The 14,374-nt window shown below is 43.6% G+C and overlaps 1 protein-coding gene across 1 annotated transcript in view; it reads right to left on the bottom strand.

Annotated features, from left to right (window-relative positions):
* The window catches only part of OTOG (otogelin), a 706,015-nt gene that overhangs the window by 403,617 nt on the left and 288,024 nt on the right, over positions 1 to 14,374 (bottom strand). The window contains 4 exon segments of the mRNA XM_030202446.1: positions 7,980 to 8,118; positions 8,913 to 9,020; positions 11,823 to 11,976; positions 12,355 to 12,398. Of these exon segments, the coding sequence (XP_030058306.1) occupies positions 7,980 to 8,118; positions 8,913 to 9,020; positions 11,823 to 11,976; positions 12,355 to 12,398 (445 nt within the window).

The raw sequence follows: 14,374 nt of genomic DNA, 5'->3' as shown, positions 1-14,374 counted from the left end.
AGGAAAGGCTGGGTATACTGCCTTTCTGTGGTTACAATCAAAGTGGTTTACATATTACATACAGGTACTTATTTTGTACCTGGGAAAATATAGAGAAGGTACTTTCCTAGAGTCATAAAAAGCTGCAAAGGGAATTGAACCCAGTTTACTAGGACCAAAGGCCACTGCATTAACCAGTAGGCTACTCCTCAATATATTAACCAGTGAGTGGGTTAGTGAGAATGAATTGGTACCATAAAAATCTTTCCTACAGTAGTAATTCATTTAAATGTTAAACAAATATTTCACAAGGATTTTTTTTGTGTATGATAAAGTCCAGGTAAATTTGGAGAATTGTATCTCCCCCCCTCAAAAAAAAAAAAAAATCCCATTAACCACACCTCTCTTTCTGATTAAGTTGTGAACAAAATGGCAGCTTTATGAAATTTTCCACATGTAGGGGCCATTTTACTTAAGTGCTGTACTTTTTACAGTTACCACACATTTAAAGCAAAAATTAACGTGCACTAACTGCAATACCTCTGCAGAATCTCTCTTTTACAGAAGAATGACACCTAGTGGTACTACTGTGAGACTACCACTAAAGATCATTAATACAATTTTGGATTCTGGTGTTGTCATAACTGTCAGGAATGGTGAGCCCTTGGACCAAAGCCAGAGCTTTGGCAGACAAATCACTGGGGTTGGCACAGCCAGGAATCAGAACAGACTGGACTAGGATAAACTAACAGACTCAACAAGGCAGGACAGAGGTAACGAAACACAATGGACAACACAAGAACCGGATTTAGACAAGGCAAGGAAAAGAAGGCAAAGGGCCAGAACTGGAACCCAGACAGGAAAAGGCAAGACTCGGAACTGGATCAAAACTGGGACTGGGACCCAGAAATGCAAGACAAGGCAAAACACGGAAGTAAATTAAAATTGGGTCCAGAAAAGGGCAAGGCAAGGACTGGATCTGGACAGGACAGACAAGACAAAGCACAACTAGGCAGGCAAGACATGGTAGGAGCTAGGCAACAAGAATAACAGAAGCAAGACAATAGACAAGGCAGGAACAGGATTCAGGATTCTCAAACAGGCTTGGCTGGAACAGGATTCAGGATTCTCAAACAGGATTCAGGATTCTTGAACAGGCTTGGCTGGAACATGCCTCTGGAATGGGCTTGGCTTGACTAGAACCAGATTCTGGAACGGGCTAGGCTTGGCTGGAACTGGATTCTGGAATGGGCTTGGCTTGGCTGGAACCAGATTCTGGAATGGGCTTGGCTTGGCTGGAACCGGATTCTGGAATGGGCTTGGCTGGAACCAGATTCTGGAACGGGCTTGGCTTGACTGGAACCGGATACTGAAAGGAACTTGGCTTGGCTGGAACAGGATACTGAAAGAGACTTGACTTAGCAGGGAACTGGGACAGAAATAGCTCAAACATAGAGCAGGAGCAGAACCTGGCTCAAACACACACAGGAACAGAACTTGGGCAGAAACAGAGCTCAAAAGCCAAGAAGCAAACATGGCAGGCAAAGGATTAAGCAGACTAAGGGAAGTCAAACAAACAAAGAAGCAATGTGCTTACCAGTACCCACAGCTGGATAGCAGTGAAGTAATCAGGTATAATGCTGGCTTCTACAGACTCAGTATAAACAGACAAGTACCACACACAGGAAACAGAACAGGGAATACAGAAACAGAGGTTGGCTTAAACACAGCACAGAATCAAGCCAATTTCATACCACTGCCTCCAAGGATAAAACCACCTAAAAATAGATGGTTCACAGTAGGCTCAGGAAGACTTCACTATGTGCACCAGAGGCATCCGCCCTCACAAGTGTTGCCCCTACAGAATTCTTTTGCTCCATTACAGCATGGTGATGATCTTGAAAATAGAACTGAGGCAGAAGAGAAAGAAATGAAGTTGGAACAAAAGGATATGAAGGTACCCAAAGAGAAAAGACAACCCCAAATCACAAATGTTGAAGCACATACCAGGAAATGTACATGGAACGCGATGGCCACAAATGCTCGCAGTCTGAGCAATAAAGTTCATGACCTTCAAGCCCTGATGTTGGAGGCAGACTTAGACATTGTTGCAATCACGGAGACGTGGCTAAATGGTTTGCATAAATGGGATGCAAACGTACCAGGCTATAATCTGTTTAGGAAGGATAGAGAGAGTCGTAAAGGTGGAGGAGTAGCTCTATATGTGAGGAATGATATCATGGCGACCGAAATGACAGGGACCTGGGGAAAGGAAGAAGCGATATGGATCACCTTAAAAAGAGAGGATAGAACCTCTATACACGTGGGTGTTGTCTACAGACCTCTGAAACAATTGGAGGAACTAGATAAAGACCTGATCGCAGATATTCAAAAGTTGGGAAACAAGAGAGAGGTGCTGTTGCTGGGAGATTTCAATCTGCCGGATGTAGATTGGAAGGTTCCGTCTGCGGAATCGGAAAGAAGTAGAGAGATCGTGGATGCTTTACAAAGCGGTTTGCTCAGACAAATGGTGACAGAACCCACGAGGGAGGGAGCGATGCTGGATCTGGTGCTCACAAATGAGGATAACGTGTCAAATATCCGAGTGGGTGCCCACCTGGGCAGCAGTGACCATCAAACGGTTTGGTTTGATATTACAGCTAAAGTGGAGAGCGGCCACTCAAAACTCAAAGTTCTGGATTTCAAGCGTGCTGACTTTAGTAAAATGGGGGAATACCTGAGGAAGGAGATGATGGGCTGGGAGGAAATACGAGAAGTGGAAGGACAGTGGTCCAGGCTGAAAGAAGCTATAAATAAGGCCACGAACCTTTATGTAAGCAAAGTAAATAAAAGCAAGAGAAAAAGGAAACCGATATGGTTCTCCAAGCAAGTGGCTGAGAAAATAAAGGCTAAAGAGTTGGCGTTCCAAAAATACACAAAAACTAAAGAAAAGGAACACGAGGAGGAATACAGGATGAAACTGAAAGAAGCCAAGAGAGAGATACGTCTGACGAAAGCGCAAGCGGAAGAACAAATGGCTAGAAATGTAAGGAGGGGTGACAAAAATTTCTTCAGGTATATAAGTGAAAGGAGAATGACTAAAAAGGGAATTGTGAGACTAAAAGATACTGCGAACCGCTATGTGGATAATGATGAAGAAAAAGCAAATTTGCTAAATAGATACTTTTGTTCTGTTTTCACAGAAGAAAATCCTGGAGAAGGACCGCGATGGACTGCAAAAAGTATAAATGAGATTGAAGTGGATAGAGCACCGTTCACGGAAGAGAGTGTGTATGAACAGCTTGAAAAGCTAAAGGTGGATATAGCCATTGGACCGGATGGGATCCACCCCAGGATATTGAGGGAGCTCAGAGAGGTTCTGGCGGGTCCTCTTAAAGATTTGTTTAACATATCCTTGCAGACGGGAGAGGTTCCGAAGGATTGGAGAACGGCGGAGGTGGTCTCTCTTCACAAGAGTGGTGATAGGGAAGAAGCTGGAAACTACAGGCCAGTAAGCCTCACTTCGATTATTGGAAAAATAATGGAAGCGATGCTGAAGGAAAGGATAGTGAATTTCCTGGAAGCCAATAAGTTGCAAGATCCGAGACAACATGGTTTTACCAAAGGGAAATCGTGCCAAACAAATCTCATTGAGTTCTTTGATTGGGTGACAGGAGAATTGAATCAAGGACGAGCTATGGACGTAATCTACTTAGATTTCAGCAAAGCTTTTGACACGGTTCCCCACAGGAGGCTCTTAAATAAACTGGAAGGGCTGAAGATAGGACCCGAAGTGGTGAACTGGATTAGGAACTGGTTGACGGACAGAAGCCAGAGGGTGGTGGTGAATGGAATTCGCTCAGAGGAGGGAAAGATGAGTAGTGGTGTGCCTCAGGGATCGGTGCTGGGACCGATTCTGTTCAATATATTTGTGAGTGACATTGCCGAAGGGTTAGAAGGTAAAGTTTGCCTATTTGTGGATGATACTAAGATCTGTAACAGAGTGGACACCCGGGAGGGAGTGGAAAACATGAAAAAGGATCTGAGGAAGCTAGAAGAATGGTCTAAGGTTTGGCAATTAAAATTCAATGCGAAGAAATGCAAAGTGATGCACTTAGGGAATAGAAACCCTCGGGAGATGTATGTGTTAGGCGGGGAGAATCTGATAGGTACGGACAGGGAGAGGGATCTTGGGGTGATAGTATCTGAGGATCTGAAGGCGACGAAACAGTGTGACAAGGCGGTGGCCGTAGCTAGAAGGTTGTTAGGCTGTGTGACCAGCAGAAGAAAGGAGGTGTTGATGCCCCTGTATAAGTCGTTGGTGAGGCCCCACCTAGAGTATTGTGTTCAGTTTTGGAGGCCGTACCTTGCGAAGGATGTAAAAAGAATTGAAGCGGTGCAAAGAAAAGCTACGAGAATGGTAAGGGATTTGCGTTACAAGACGTATGAGGAGAGACTTGATGACCTGAACATGTATACTCTGGAAGAAAGGAGAAACAGGGGTGATATGATGCAGACGTTCAAATATTTGAAAAGTATTAATCCGCAAACAAACCTTTTCCGGAGGTGCGAAGGCAGTAGAACGAGAGGACATGAAATGAGATTGAAGGGGGGCAGACTCAAGAAAAATGTCAGGAAGTATTTTTTCACGGAGAGAGTAGTGGATGCTTGGAATGTCCTCCCGCAGGAGGTGGTGGAAATGAAAACGGTAACAGAATTCAAACACGCGTGGGATAAACATAAAGGAATCCTATTCAGAAGGAATGGATCCTAAGGAGCTTAGCCGAGATTGGGTGGCAGAGCCAGCCGGTGGTGGGAGGCGAGGATAGTGCTGGACAGACTTATATGGTCTGTGCCCTGAAGAGGACAGGTACAAATCAAAGTAGGGTATACACAAAAAGTAGCACATATGAGTTTGTCTTGTTGGGCAGACTGGATGGACCATGCAGGTCTTTTTCTGCCGTCATTTACTATTTACTATGTTACTATAGCAAGAGTCAAAAGCAGGGCTAGACTAAAAGCAGGAGCCAAGGGTAGAGTCAAAGGGCAGGGTGTGGCTCTACAGCCAGGCTTTCAGGAAACAAGGTTCAAAAGCAAACTCACAGTAACAAAGGAAAGCATTGAAACACAAGACTCAGAGAAACACAGCACAGACCTTCAGGAGTAAAACACTCAGGAACAAAGCCAAGCATGGATATGATCTAAACAGGTAATACAAGATTAAGAGACCTCTTGCAAAGGCAACATAGGAAAGCTCCCTGGGTCCTTATAAAGGAGTAGGCTGATAATGTCACAAGTAGGAAATGAAGCAGAAGCAGGGAGACCAAAGCAAGGCTTGGCTAACAGGAAGAACAACAACAGGAAATGAAGCAGAAGCAGGGAGACCAAAGCGAGGCTTGGCTTACAGGAAGAACAACAATAGGAAAAAAGGCAGACTGGAGAGGTCACAGAGAAACAGTAGGTCTGAACATAAGGGCACAGCCACAACCTTGACAGGTGTATACCCAAGGAACAGCGAGGAGAACCGCTGCTCCATGGGGACCACTGGCTACTAATGAAGACTCCCCAGGGTGAGTCCCAGGGGTGGGGGATGGCTAGTTGGTGGATGGCTGGAGGGAGAGGAATAGACTGGGGCCAGATTTTGATGGAAAGAGATGGGGTTTCTCTGGAAGAGTTGGGTTTGTGCATCCTGGGGCCTGAGTTGTGAGCGGGGACTTCAGATTTGGATCAGGGAACCTACAGATTGCCACTGAGGATGTGTATGTGTGTGTGTGTGTGTGTGTGTGTGTGAGGGGGGGGGGGTTCTAATAGGATTGGGGGTGCAGAGGGAGATACTGATTGCGATCAGGAGAGGGATGTTGAAGAAGTAAGAGCCACCACAACTCCTGTAGTATTTGCTGTGATACTGGACACCCAGTAGTACAGCTGCACTGTCTCTTCTTGAGGTGGTGGTAAATTCAGCTGCATTATCATCATTCCTGACAACTAGCATATCATAATGTCAGCTACTCCTCCACCCATCCATGTTACACCCAGATTCAGCTCTTTTCCATGTTAAGCAGCTAACATGGGGATTTTACCATGGTGGCTGCCTTTTTAACGCAGGAGACAATAGCTCAGGACTAGCAGCTTAGTAAAAGGGCCCCAGAATTTTGTTATGGCAAGATTGCTAATGATTTATATGATTCATCAGCCCATTAGCAATAGTACATAATTTTTGTGAACAGTTTCACAAATGAAGATTAGCAGGCTTATTTTCGAAAGTGATTGCCGGCCATTTCCCGACAATAAATCGGGAGATGGCCGGCGATCTCGGAAAAGTGGCGAAATTGGTATAATCGAAAGCTGCTTTTTTGACAGCATCGCCGCTTTCCCATCGCCTCGCCAGCCAAAGTTCAAAGGGGCGTGTCGGCGGTGAAGCGAAGGCAGGACATGGGCAGGCATGGGCGTGGCTACCAGATGGCCGGCTTTCGCCGATAATGGAAAAAAAGCGGCGTTAAGCAGTATTTCACCAGGTTTACTTGTTCCTTTTATTTTCATGACCAAGCCTCAAAAAGGTGCCTCAACTCACCAGATGACCACTGGAGGGAATGGGGGATGACCTCCCCATACTCCCCCAGTGGTCACCAACCCCCTCCCATACTAAAAAAATAAAACAAAAAACCGTTTTGCCAGCCTGTATGCCTGCCTCAAATGCCGTATCCACCTCCATGACAGCAGAATGTGTTGTATCCTCTGACAGCCTTTCCCTGGTTGTGATGTGGCTCTCGGGTGAGTGTGACACCTTTTCTGTTAGGTGCACTGCAGAGTCACATCAGCAATGCATTGTGGAGGGTATAGGGTAGTGGGCTCTACTCCCATGGTGCTTTTCCCCCTGCTAACTGGGTCAGAGTGTGCCCTGTTTTGTTTCCGGTAGTCCATGAGGTAGTGGCCATTTTTGTAAGCCAGTTTTAGATCCCTTTCATGTGTTATCCATGTGTTAGAGAACTTAGTTATTACCTTGAATGTGGCTAAAAGAGGGCATTGTACACCATTCTGCCAGCTCTGACCTACTGCTAATCTCAGTACCAGGGAGATTCTTTGCCAGTGGGGCACAACCTCTGATCTGCAGTTAACTGTGAGTAAACGTGTTTATTCAAATAAAGGACTTTTTCAAAGAGATTAGTCTTCAGGTGTCAACTGGTGTGCCAAGGTTATACAGCAGCAACAAATCCTAGAGGCCTGCCTGTATGCAGGTCGCTGGAGCACTTTTAGTGGGTACCGCAGTGCACTTAGGGCAGGTGGACCCAGGCCCATCCCCACCACCTGTAACACTTGTGCTGGTAATGGGAGCCCTCCAAAACCCACTGTACCCACATGTAGTTGCCCCCTTCACCCCTAAGAGCTATGGTAGTGTTGTACATTTGTGGGTAGTGGGTTTTGGGGGGGGGGGTTGGGGGGTTCAGCACCCAAAGTAAGGGAGCTATGCATGTGGGAGGTTTTTCTGAAGTCCACCGCACTGACCCCTAGGGTGCCCAGTTGGTGTCCTGGAATGTGAGGGGGACCAGTGCACTACAAATGCTGGCTCCTCCCATGACCAAATGCCTTGGATTTCACCGGGTTTGAGATGGCCAGCATTTTTTTCCATTATCGCTGAAAAACAAAACCGGCCATCTCAAACCCGGCGAACTGTGGCATTTGGCGGGCTAAACCGTATTATTAGAAAAAAAGATGGCCGGCCATCTTTTTCGATAATATGGTTCCGGCTAGCTGTAATGCTGCCGCCAACATAGATTGCCGGGGATCTATTTCGCCGGCGACGTTTGATTATGCCCCTCTATATGATCCATCCAAGTTACAGCTGCCAACTAAATATGTGATTTTCAGTAGAATAATTAAAACCATTTAAAACATAACAATGAAATACTAAACCACATTAAACAACAGTAGATTTTACAAATAAAAATTGGTCAAGTAAATATCATCTTGAGCCTGCACAGTTGTTCATTTTTACACTTTACCTTAACCAGATGAACTTTACAAGCTCCAACAAAGTCAAAGGCTAAACCATCAAATGTTCTATAGTGCCGATCACCATATGCCGAGCACATTGATGGGCAAGGATGAAAGCTGCACTGAAATGTTCCATGCTGGCAAACACTTAAAAGAGAAAGAGTCGAGAATAGCAATGTCAAAAGTATCACCTACTGGGGTAGTTTTATAAATGGCTGCAGAAATTAGACATAAACTTGTAATTCTCACTACACAGAATTTGAAGAATTTTCAAAGTGGATAGGCAAATGTACTTTCACTCTAAAATATTATCAAAAGTACTGGCTCAAAGTTATACTTGTTAATTTGTATAATTTGTTCAGTGTAGCTGGACCCTGGGAAGGGCAGGGATTGGAGGCATGCCTTTGGGCTTGGGAGCATCTTCTTAGGAAGTTGACGCCCTTAGAGTAGATTTGAGTATCCCAAATACATTCTCTTATTTATTATCCACTCAACCATGTACCCAGCTGTTTGTGTCTGATGTGTATAGTTTCATGGTGGAAGGGACAGCTGGCTCCAGTCAACATATTTAAATTCCTATGTTCTCCTTTAAGCATTTTACATTGTTTTTGAATATTTGTTCTTATTGTATTTAGTTTTATGCATGTTTGTACTTTTATGATTATGTTGGTTTTTGTTGGAATCTGCCTTGGCGGAATGATAATAATAAACTAAAGAAAACACAATACTGTAGGCCACAATTGGAGGCGTTTATAGTTCATTTCTAACAATCCATTTGCAGTCTAGCAATCATATTTATATGTTGGTACAAAATTAAAAATAAAGGCAGTAGAATAGGTGTCTGTTCTGATGTCATACTGTATCATAGTGGTAGGAAATAAGAAGCAAGATAAGATTCACATGAAACTTCATGTTACAAGACACAGGAAGGCTACACTCACCAGGTGTGGCAGGAAGAATTGACGATATCGCCAGGAAAGTATTCTTTTGCCCTCCATGAGCATGGGCATGCATCTGGCTCAAAGCACTCATCCCCATGCTTAAACAGACTACCAAGAAAATAGTACAAGAAGTATTAGTGTTTTAAAAGTATTTGTCATAAACAATGCAAGAGCCCTATTTACTAAGCCGTGTTATGAAAAAAATGTGTGTCTTTTGCCCATTAAACACACATTAGCAATAATAACGTCTGCCAAACAACAGAGCTTAATGCAGGATTTTTTTTAAAACTTCAGTGCTGTTAAGCATGCACACGTATGCAAAGCAGCTCGCTATTATGTAAAATGAAAGCTAATTTGACTCACTGTTTTTGTGTTGCTGACTGCATCAATGCAAAATGCATATTACCATCATGCAAAGCAGCTTACTACTGTACAAAATGAATAAAGCAAATTGTGCAAATCTGCATTGCTCATTGAACACTGATACTTCAAGAGGTGTTTTTAACCTAGAAACACTGGCCTGTACACATTCACCCAATGTTGTTTCAGCAATCCAGTAAGACTCTACCACATGCATGCTGATGCAGAAGAAAGAAAACTAGCACTCATTATTGCTTATAAGTGCTGTTAAGAATGCTGATTGGCTTGTTAAGCAAATTAACTTATGTGCACTGTTACAGAATACACTTGGATTTTGGCGCAGATCTCTAAGCGCTCTATATAGAATCCGGGGGATAGTGGCTAACCAGCTACATCATGTAATATAACCAGCTAGCTGCAAATATTCAGCGTTTGGCCAGCTAAGTTTGGTGGCTAAATCAGGCCATCTAAATAGCAGGCCTATCTTTGGCCACTATAAACTTAACCGGCCAGTGCTGAATATTAACTTGGCCAGTTAAGTTTAAGCCAGTCAAAAAAAATAAAGGCCCGGCATTGAATATCTGGGCTCAGCGATGATCACGGCACAGCTGGCCTGCCTCCTGCGGTCTGAATATTAGCCGGTAAGATTATAGAATAAGGGGGCTATGGTACAGTGCACAAATGAAACCACTCTTCATGTATGCAATACAAACAAAACATGCCTTGTTTTTTTCATTTTAGATTCACCACCATAAAAGAATGGTTCTATGATTAGTCTATCTTCTTAAGTAAAGGTCATATGCACTATGAAAGCAATTCTGTAAAGGGTGCTCAATGGAGCATCATGAAAGATGAAACTTCCCCCACTCGGGCAGCAGCCACACCCCCACTCCCTTATGTTCCTGCGTCTGCTCCTCCCTCAGTCTGTCTCCTGTTCCTGTGTGCCGGGACCCGGGTTATCGCAGTCACCCAGGCCCTGACATAGAGTAGCAGGATAGAGACAGACCGAGGAAGCAGAACCTTCTGCCTGCCTCTGGAAGCCTTGCTGACACTGGGCCCCCCGTGGAGGCCAGGCGTGGGGAATCTTGCCCCCCTGCCTCCCCTCTTGGTGGTCCTGGCCACACTTACACCTATAAATGTTCACACCTATGTGGGATGATATTCATGTGTAATCTACAGTATTTAGTAAGTTATGCGTGTATCTGAGAGATCTGCCTATTGCCCATCCAGGCTCCACCCTTGTCCTTCCCACATATGTGCTATATATTACAGAATCCCGGCTAATATATACATGGGTAAGTCCCAATTAGTGGAGCCTTTTACCAGAGTCCACACTAGTATTCTGTAACAAACATGGTAGGTATGCGGTGCCTCGCCTTGTGCCCTACTTTACAGAATTGCCCTTTATGAATTTTTCTCATAGACAAAATGAAAAACGGATTCATTGCATCTAACCATAGGTTAATTTTATGGGTGAAGTAGCCTTTAATGAAATTGGTAGTTCATCTAAAACTAGTGAATCACCAGGTGTAGCCAGTTAATAAAAGCAGCAGCTTCTTTGGAATCAGATCAAACAGCTGCCAGCTTTGTAGTTTGTCCAGTGCTGGCAAGATCTCTTAAACTATAATGGGCATAAAGGTACATTGGCAAATGGCCTAGTTCATGGTCCCCAGCTATACTCTGCAAAGCAACTGACACAAGCAATAACTGCAGCATGTGTCACTAGGAGTCTTATACCATAAATTTAGTGAAATATGAAATATAGTGTTTGCTTGCAAAAACGTTTAAACCACAACATGTATTTACATCACATCTTCTATCAACTGACACACAAAAAGAGTTGCTTTAATAAGAAAACTTTCAGGCAATTAAATATTTCACCTACATCCTTCTAAATTCATACATCTGCCCACTTTTATATGTTCTTCCAGGAAAAAATAAAGGGAACAATAGGCACATCAAAGGTGTCATTAATTGACAGTTAGGCACCTAAATGCCATAGTGCCTAAAAGCAAGGGGGGGGGGGGGGGAAACATGTGGGTGGAGCACGGGCAGGCTATGGGCATTTCTCACTGTTTGGAATGGTCATCATAAAAGATGTAATAACATCTGGAATAGTGTGGCAATTCTGTGCATTAGCCCAGCCAGACAAATATTCAAGCCCCCTCCCTGCCCATCTTCAAATCCTTGCTCAAAGCCCACCTCTTCAATGTCGCTTTCGGCACCTAACCATTGTACCTCTATCCAGGAAATCTAGACTGCCCCCAATTTGATTGACTGCACTTTTTGTCCTTTAGATTGGAAGCTCCTTTGAGCAGGGACTGTCCTTCTTTGTTAAATTGTACAGCGCTGCGTAACCCTGGTAACGCTTTAGAAATGTTAAATAGTAGTAGTAGTAGTACTAATTATGTTATGTAGAATGCTGATTTACAGTGAATTCTTGTGATTTTTCTCAATCAAAACATCCCTTGTGCATGCAAAAACATTGAATAAAAACAGAAAGCTTCCTGAATACATTAGTGATTAAGCCCAGATACCTTTTCTACTTACCCTGGTGGACAGACACAACCTGAGAAACAAGGAAGATGTGCAGAGAGAGTGAGATTTAGAAGCTGATTCTCACAAGTTCTCTCTCTGCTTAGTTCAGTATCCACTTCTGAATCACTACAATTAAAATAGATCTGACCAGCTGGGCAATCATATACTGAAAAACACAAAATGAAATACAACAATTTGTGTATTTGAGTTTTAGGTGCACTTTCAGAATGAAACTGTGTAAGTTGCATTATTCTTTTTCTCTGTTTGTTCTGCATGACATGGTAAATGTGATTGGTCAATAATGTAATCATTCCCTGGCATTCAAGGATGGGCTTGAAGTTACCAGTTGATCATAAAGTCAAGCCTACAGTCAACAGTATATGAAGTTCTGCTGCAAAGCAGACTCCAAGGGCAGCCAGATGGTGCACATAATTGGCTTCAGAATTGTAGACACTGGTTCCATGGGTTGCCATTTCATGTACATTTCTAGCTCAGGAAGTGTGCTTCTATTTCATTTAAGAAACTATTACATATTCAAACTTACCAATACTACTACTCTCGCAGTTCATTATTCCACCTCTGCAAATGCTACATGAAGAAAAGAGACTGGAATTAGACATATTGTTTATATGTTGTTTGTTAAGGGGCCTTTTTACTAAGCTGCGGTAGGCATAGGCGGTCGGTGGCCCAACTGTTTGGGGAGGCTAAAGGGGTGGGGTTAGAGGTGGGGCCAGGGGCAGAGCTTACATCCATAATTGTCTGACAACACACACAAAAAAAATAAGTAAAAATAAAATAGTCACAATTAATACCTTTTATTAAATTTAGATATTAGATATGTATCATATGTCAAAGAATAAAGTGGTTGCTCAAAGCATATACTAACCACAATCGCTCAACTGCAAAACATCAAGATCAGGTATACATATAAAGTAGCGCATATGAGTTTATCTTGTTGGGCAGACTGGATGAACCGTACAAAGTGTATAAAACTAACGTTCTGATTTTGCAGTGGTCATATTAATCCAGAAATAAGCTGTATTTAGAACAAAATTAATTTGAATGTCACCCTTAGAACTTTAATTTTAGTGGATCCTGCTGTGAAATTGTAAGATCCAGATGTACTGAGCCCAGTATGGATATGAAATCACTGAAATACAAGACTATGCATTCATTATTTGATTATTAATGAATTGCATCACAATTAGTTAATGTTCCCATATCTTTGATAGGTACGAAGTAAAATGATTCCATTGGAGACTACCTATTCATCTTCAAAAATGTATGGGATAAAATGTATTCAAACCCACTTTACATCTGGTCTCTCGCAGACTCAAAATTCTTTTTCTGTGCCAGTTTTATACTGAATTTTATGCACATCTACCTTTTTTCTGTTGATGAATGATGCTCTGTTATGGACATTTCATTCTAGTGACAGCCCTCCTCTCTCCAATTCCCGTGTCCCTCTCCCCCCCCCCCCCCCCGGCGCGTGTTTAACTGTTTTACTTACTGGCAGCGAGTGGCGATTGCAGTGAAGAAGAAGAAAGCACTGCAGGCTCCTCCAGCTTCTCCCTTCTCTTCCCGCCCTCGCAGAACAGGAATACGTCATCGCAGAAGGCGGGACACGTGAGAGGGAAGGAAGGGAGAAGCTGGAGGAGCCCGCAGTGCTTTCTTCTTCATACTGCCGTTGCCACTCGCTGCCAGTAAGGTAAAACAGTTAAACACGCACCGGGGGGGGGGGAACGGGAACGGAGAGAGGAGGGCTGTCATCGGCAAGCTCAGCTGAGGGTGAGAAGGATCGGAGGAAACTTCCGAGAGCTGCTTGGCTGCAGTGCCAGGCAGCCCCGCGTTTGGGCGGGGGGGGGGGGGGGGGGGTAGCAGCAAAGGGAAGGTTACGGTTGGGCTGGGGAGGCTTAGCCTCCCCAAGCCTCTTATACGGGGCGCCTATGGCAGTAGGCTCTATGTGTGTGCAGTGCACACCCAAATATGACACCCTCCTGGTGGTAATTTGAGATTATGCGTGGATGAATTATTTATTTATATCCTCTTACGCATGCCAGTTCCGGCGGTAATCAGCACTTGGCGCATGCCGACCGGTCACCGCACGTGTAGCATGTGAGCCTTTACTGCTAGATCAATGGAGCACATACCATATACATCTATACATCCAAACACTGGGCCCTGTTTACAAAGGTGTGCTAGCATTTTTAGTGCTCACTAATGCTACAGAGATCCATATATTCCTATGGGTGTCATTGTTGTTAGTGTGTGCTAAAAGTCCTAGCGTGCCTATAGCACAGCTTAGTAAACAGAGCCCATTGTGTGTTAAACTGCAAAGTAAACTTCAAATTACTCTGTAAAGAATTAAGCCACACAAAAATTCTTGTAACTGTTCTTGGGTATCAGTCCAGACAAAACAAATGTCATCCAAAAATCTTTTCCAGAGTAATATTTTATCAAACCAATGGGAAGAATATATAAAACGATCTTCAAAATTGGCCAAATAAAGGATGGTCACTGAGGAGGGCTAAAGAAACCCTCACTGCTACTTTTTGAATCTGTTC

The sequence above is a fragment of the Microcaecilia unicolor genome, chromosome 4 (assembly GCF_901765095.1).
Source record: "Microcaecilia unicolor chromosome 4, aMicUni1.1, whole genome shotgun sequence".
Lineage (NCBI taxonomy): Eukaryota > Metazoa > Chordata > Amphibia > Gymnophiona > Siphonopidae > Microcaecilia > Microcaecilia unicolor.
The sequence above is the reverse complement of the archived record's forward strand: the minus strand, read 5'-3'. Positions and strand labels throughout refer to the sequence as shown.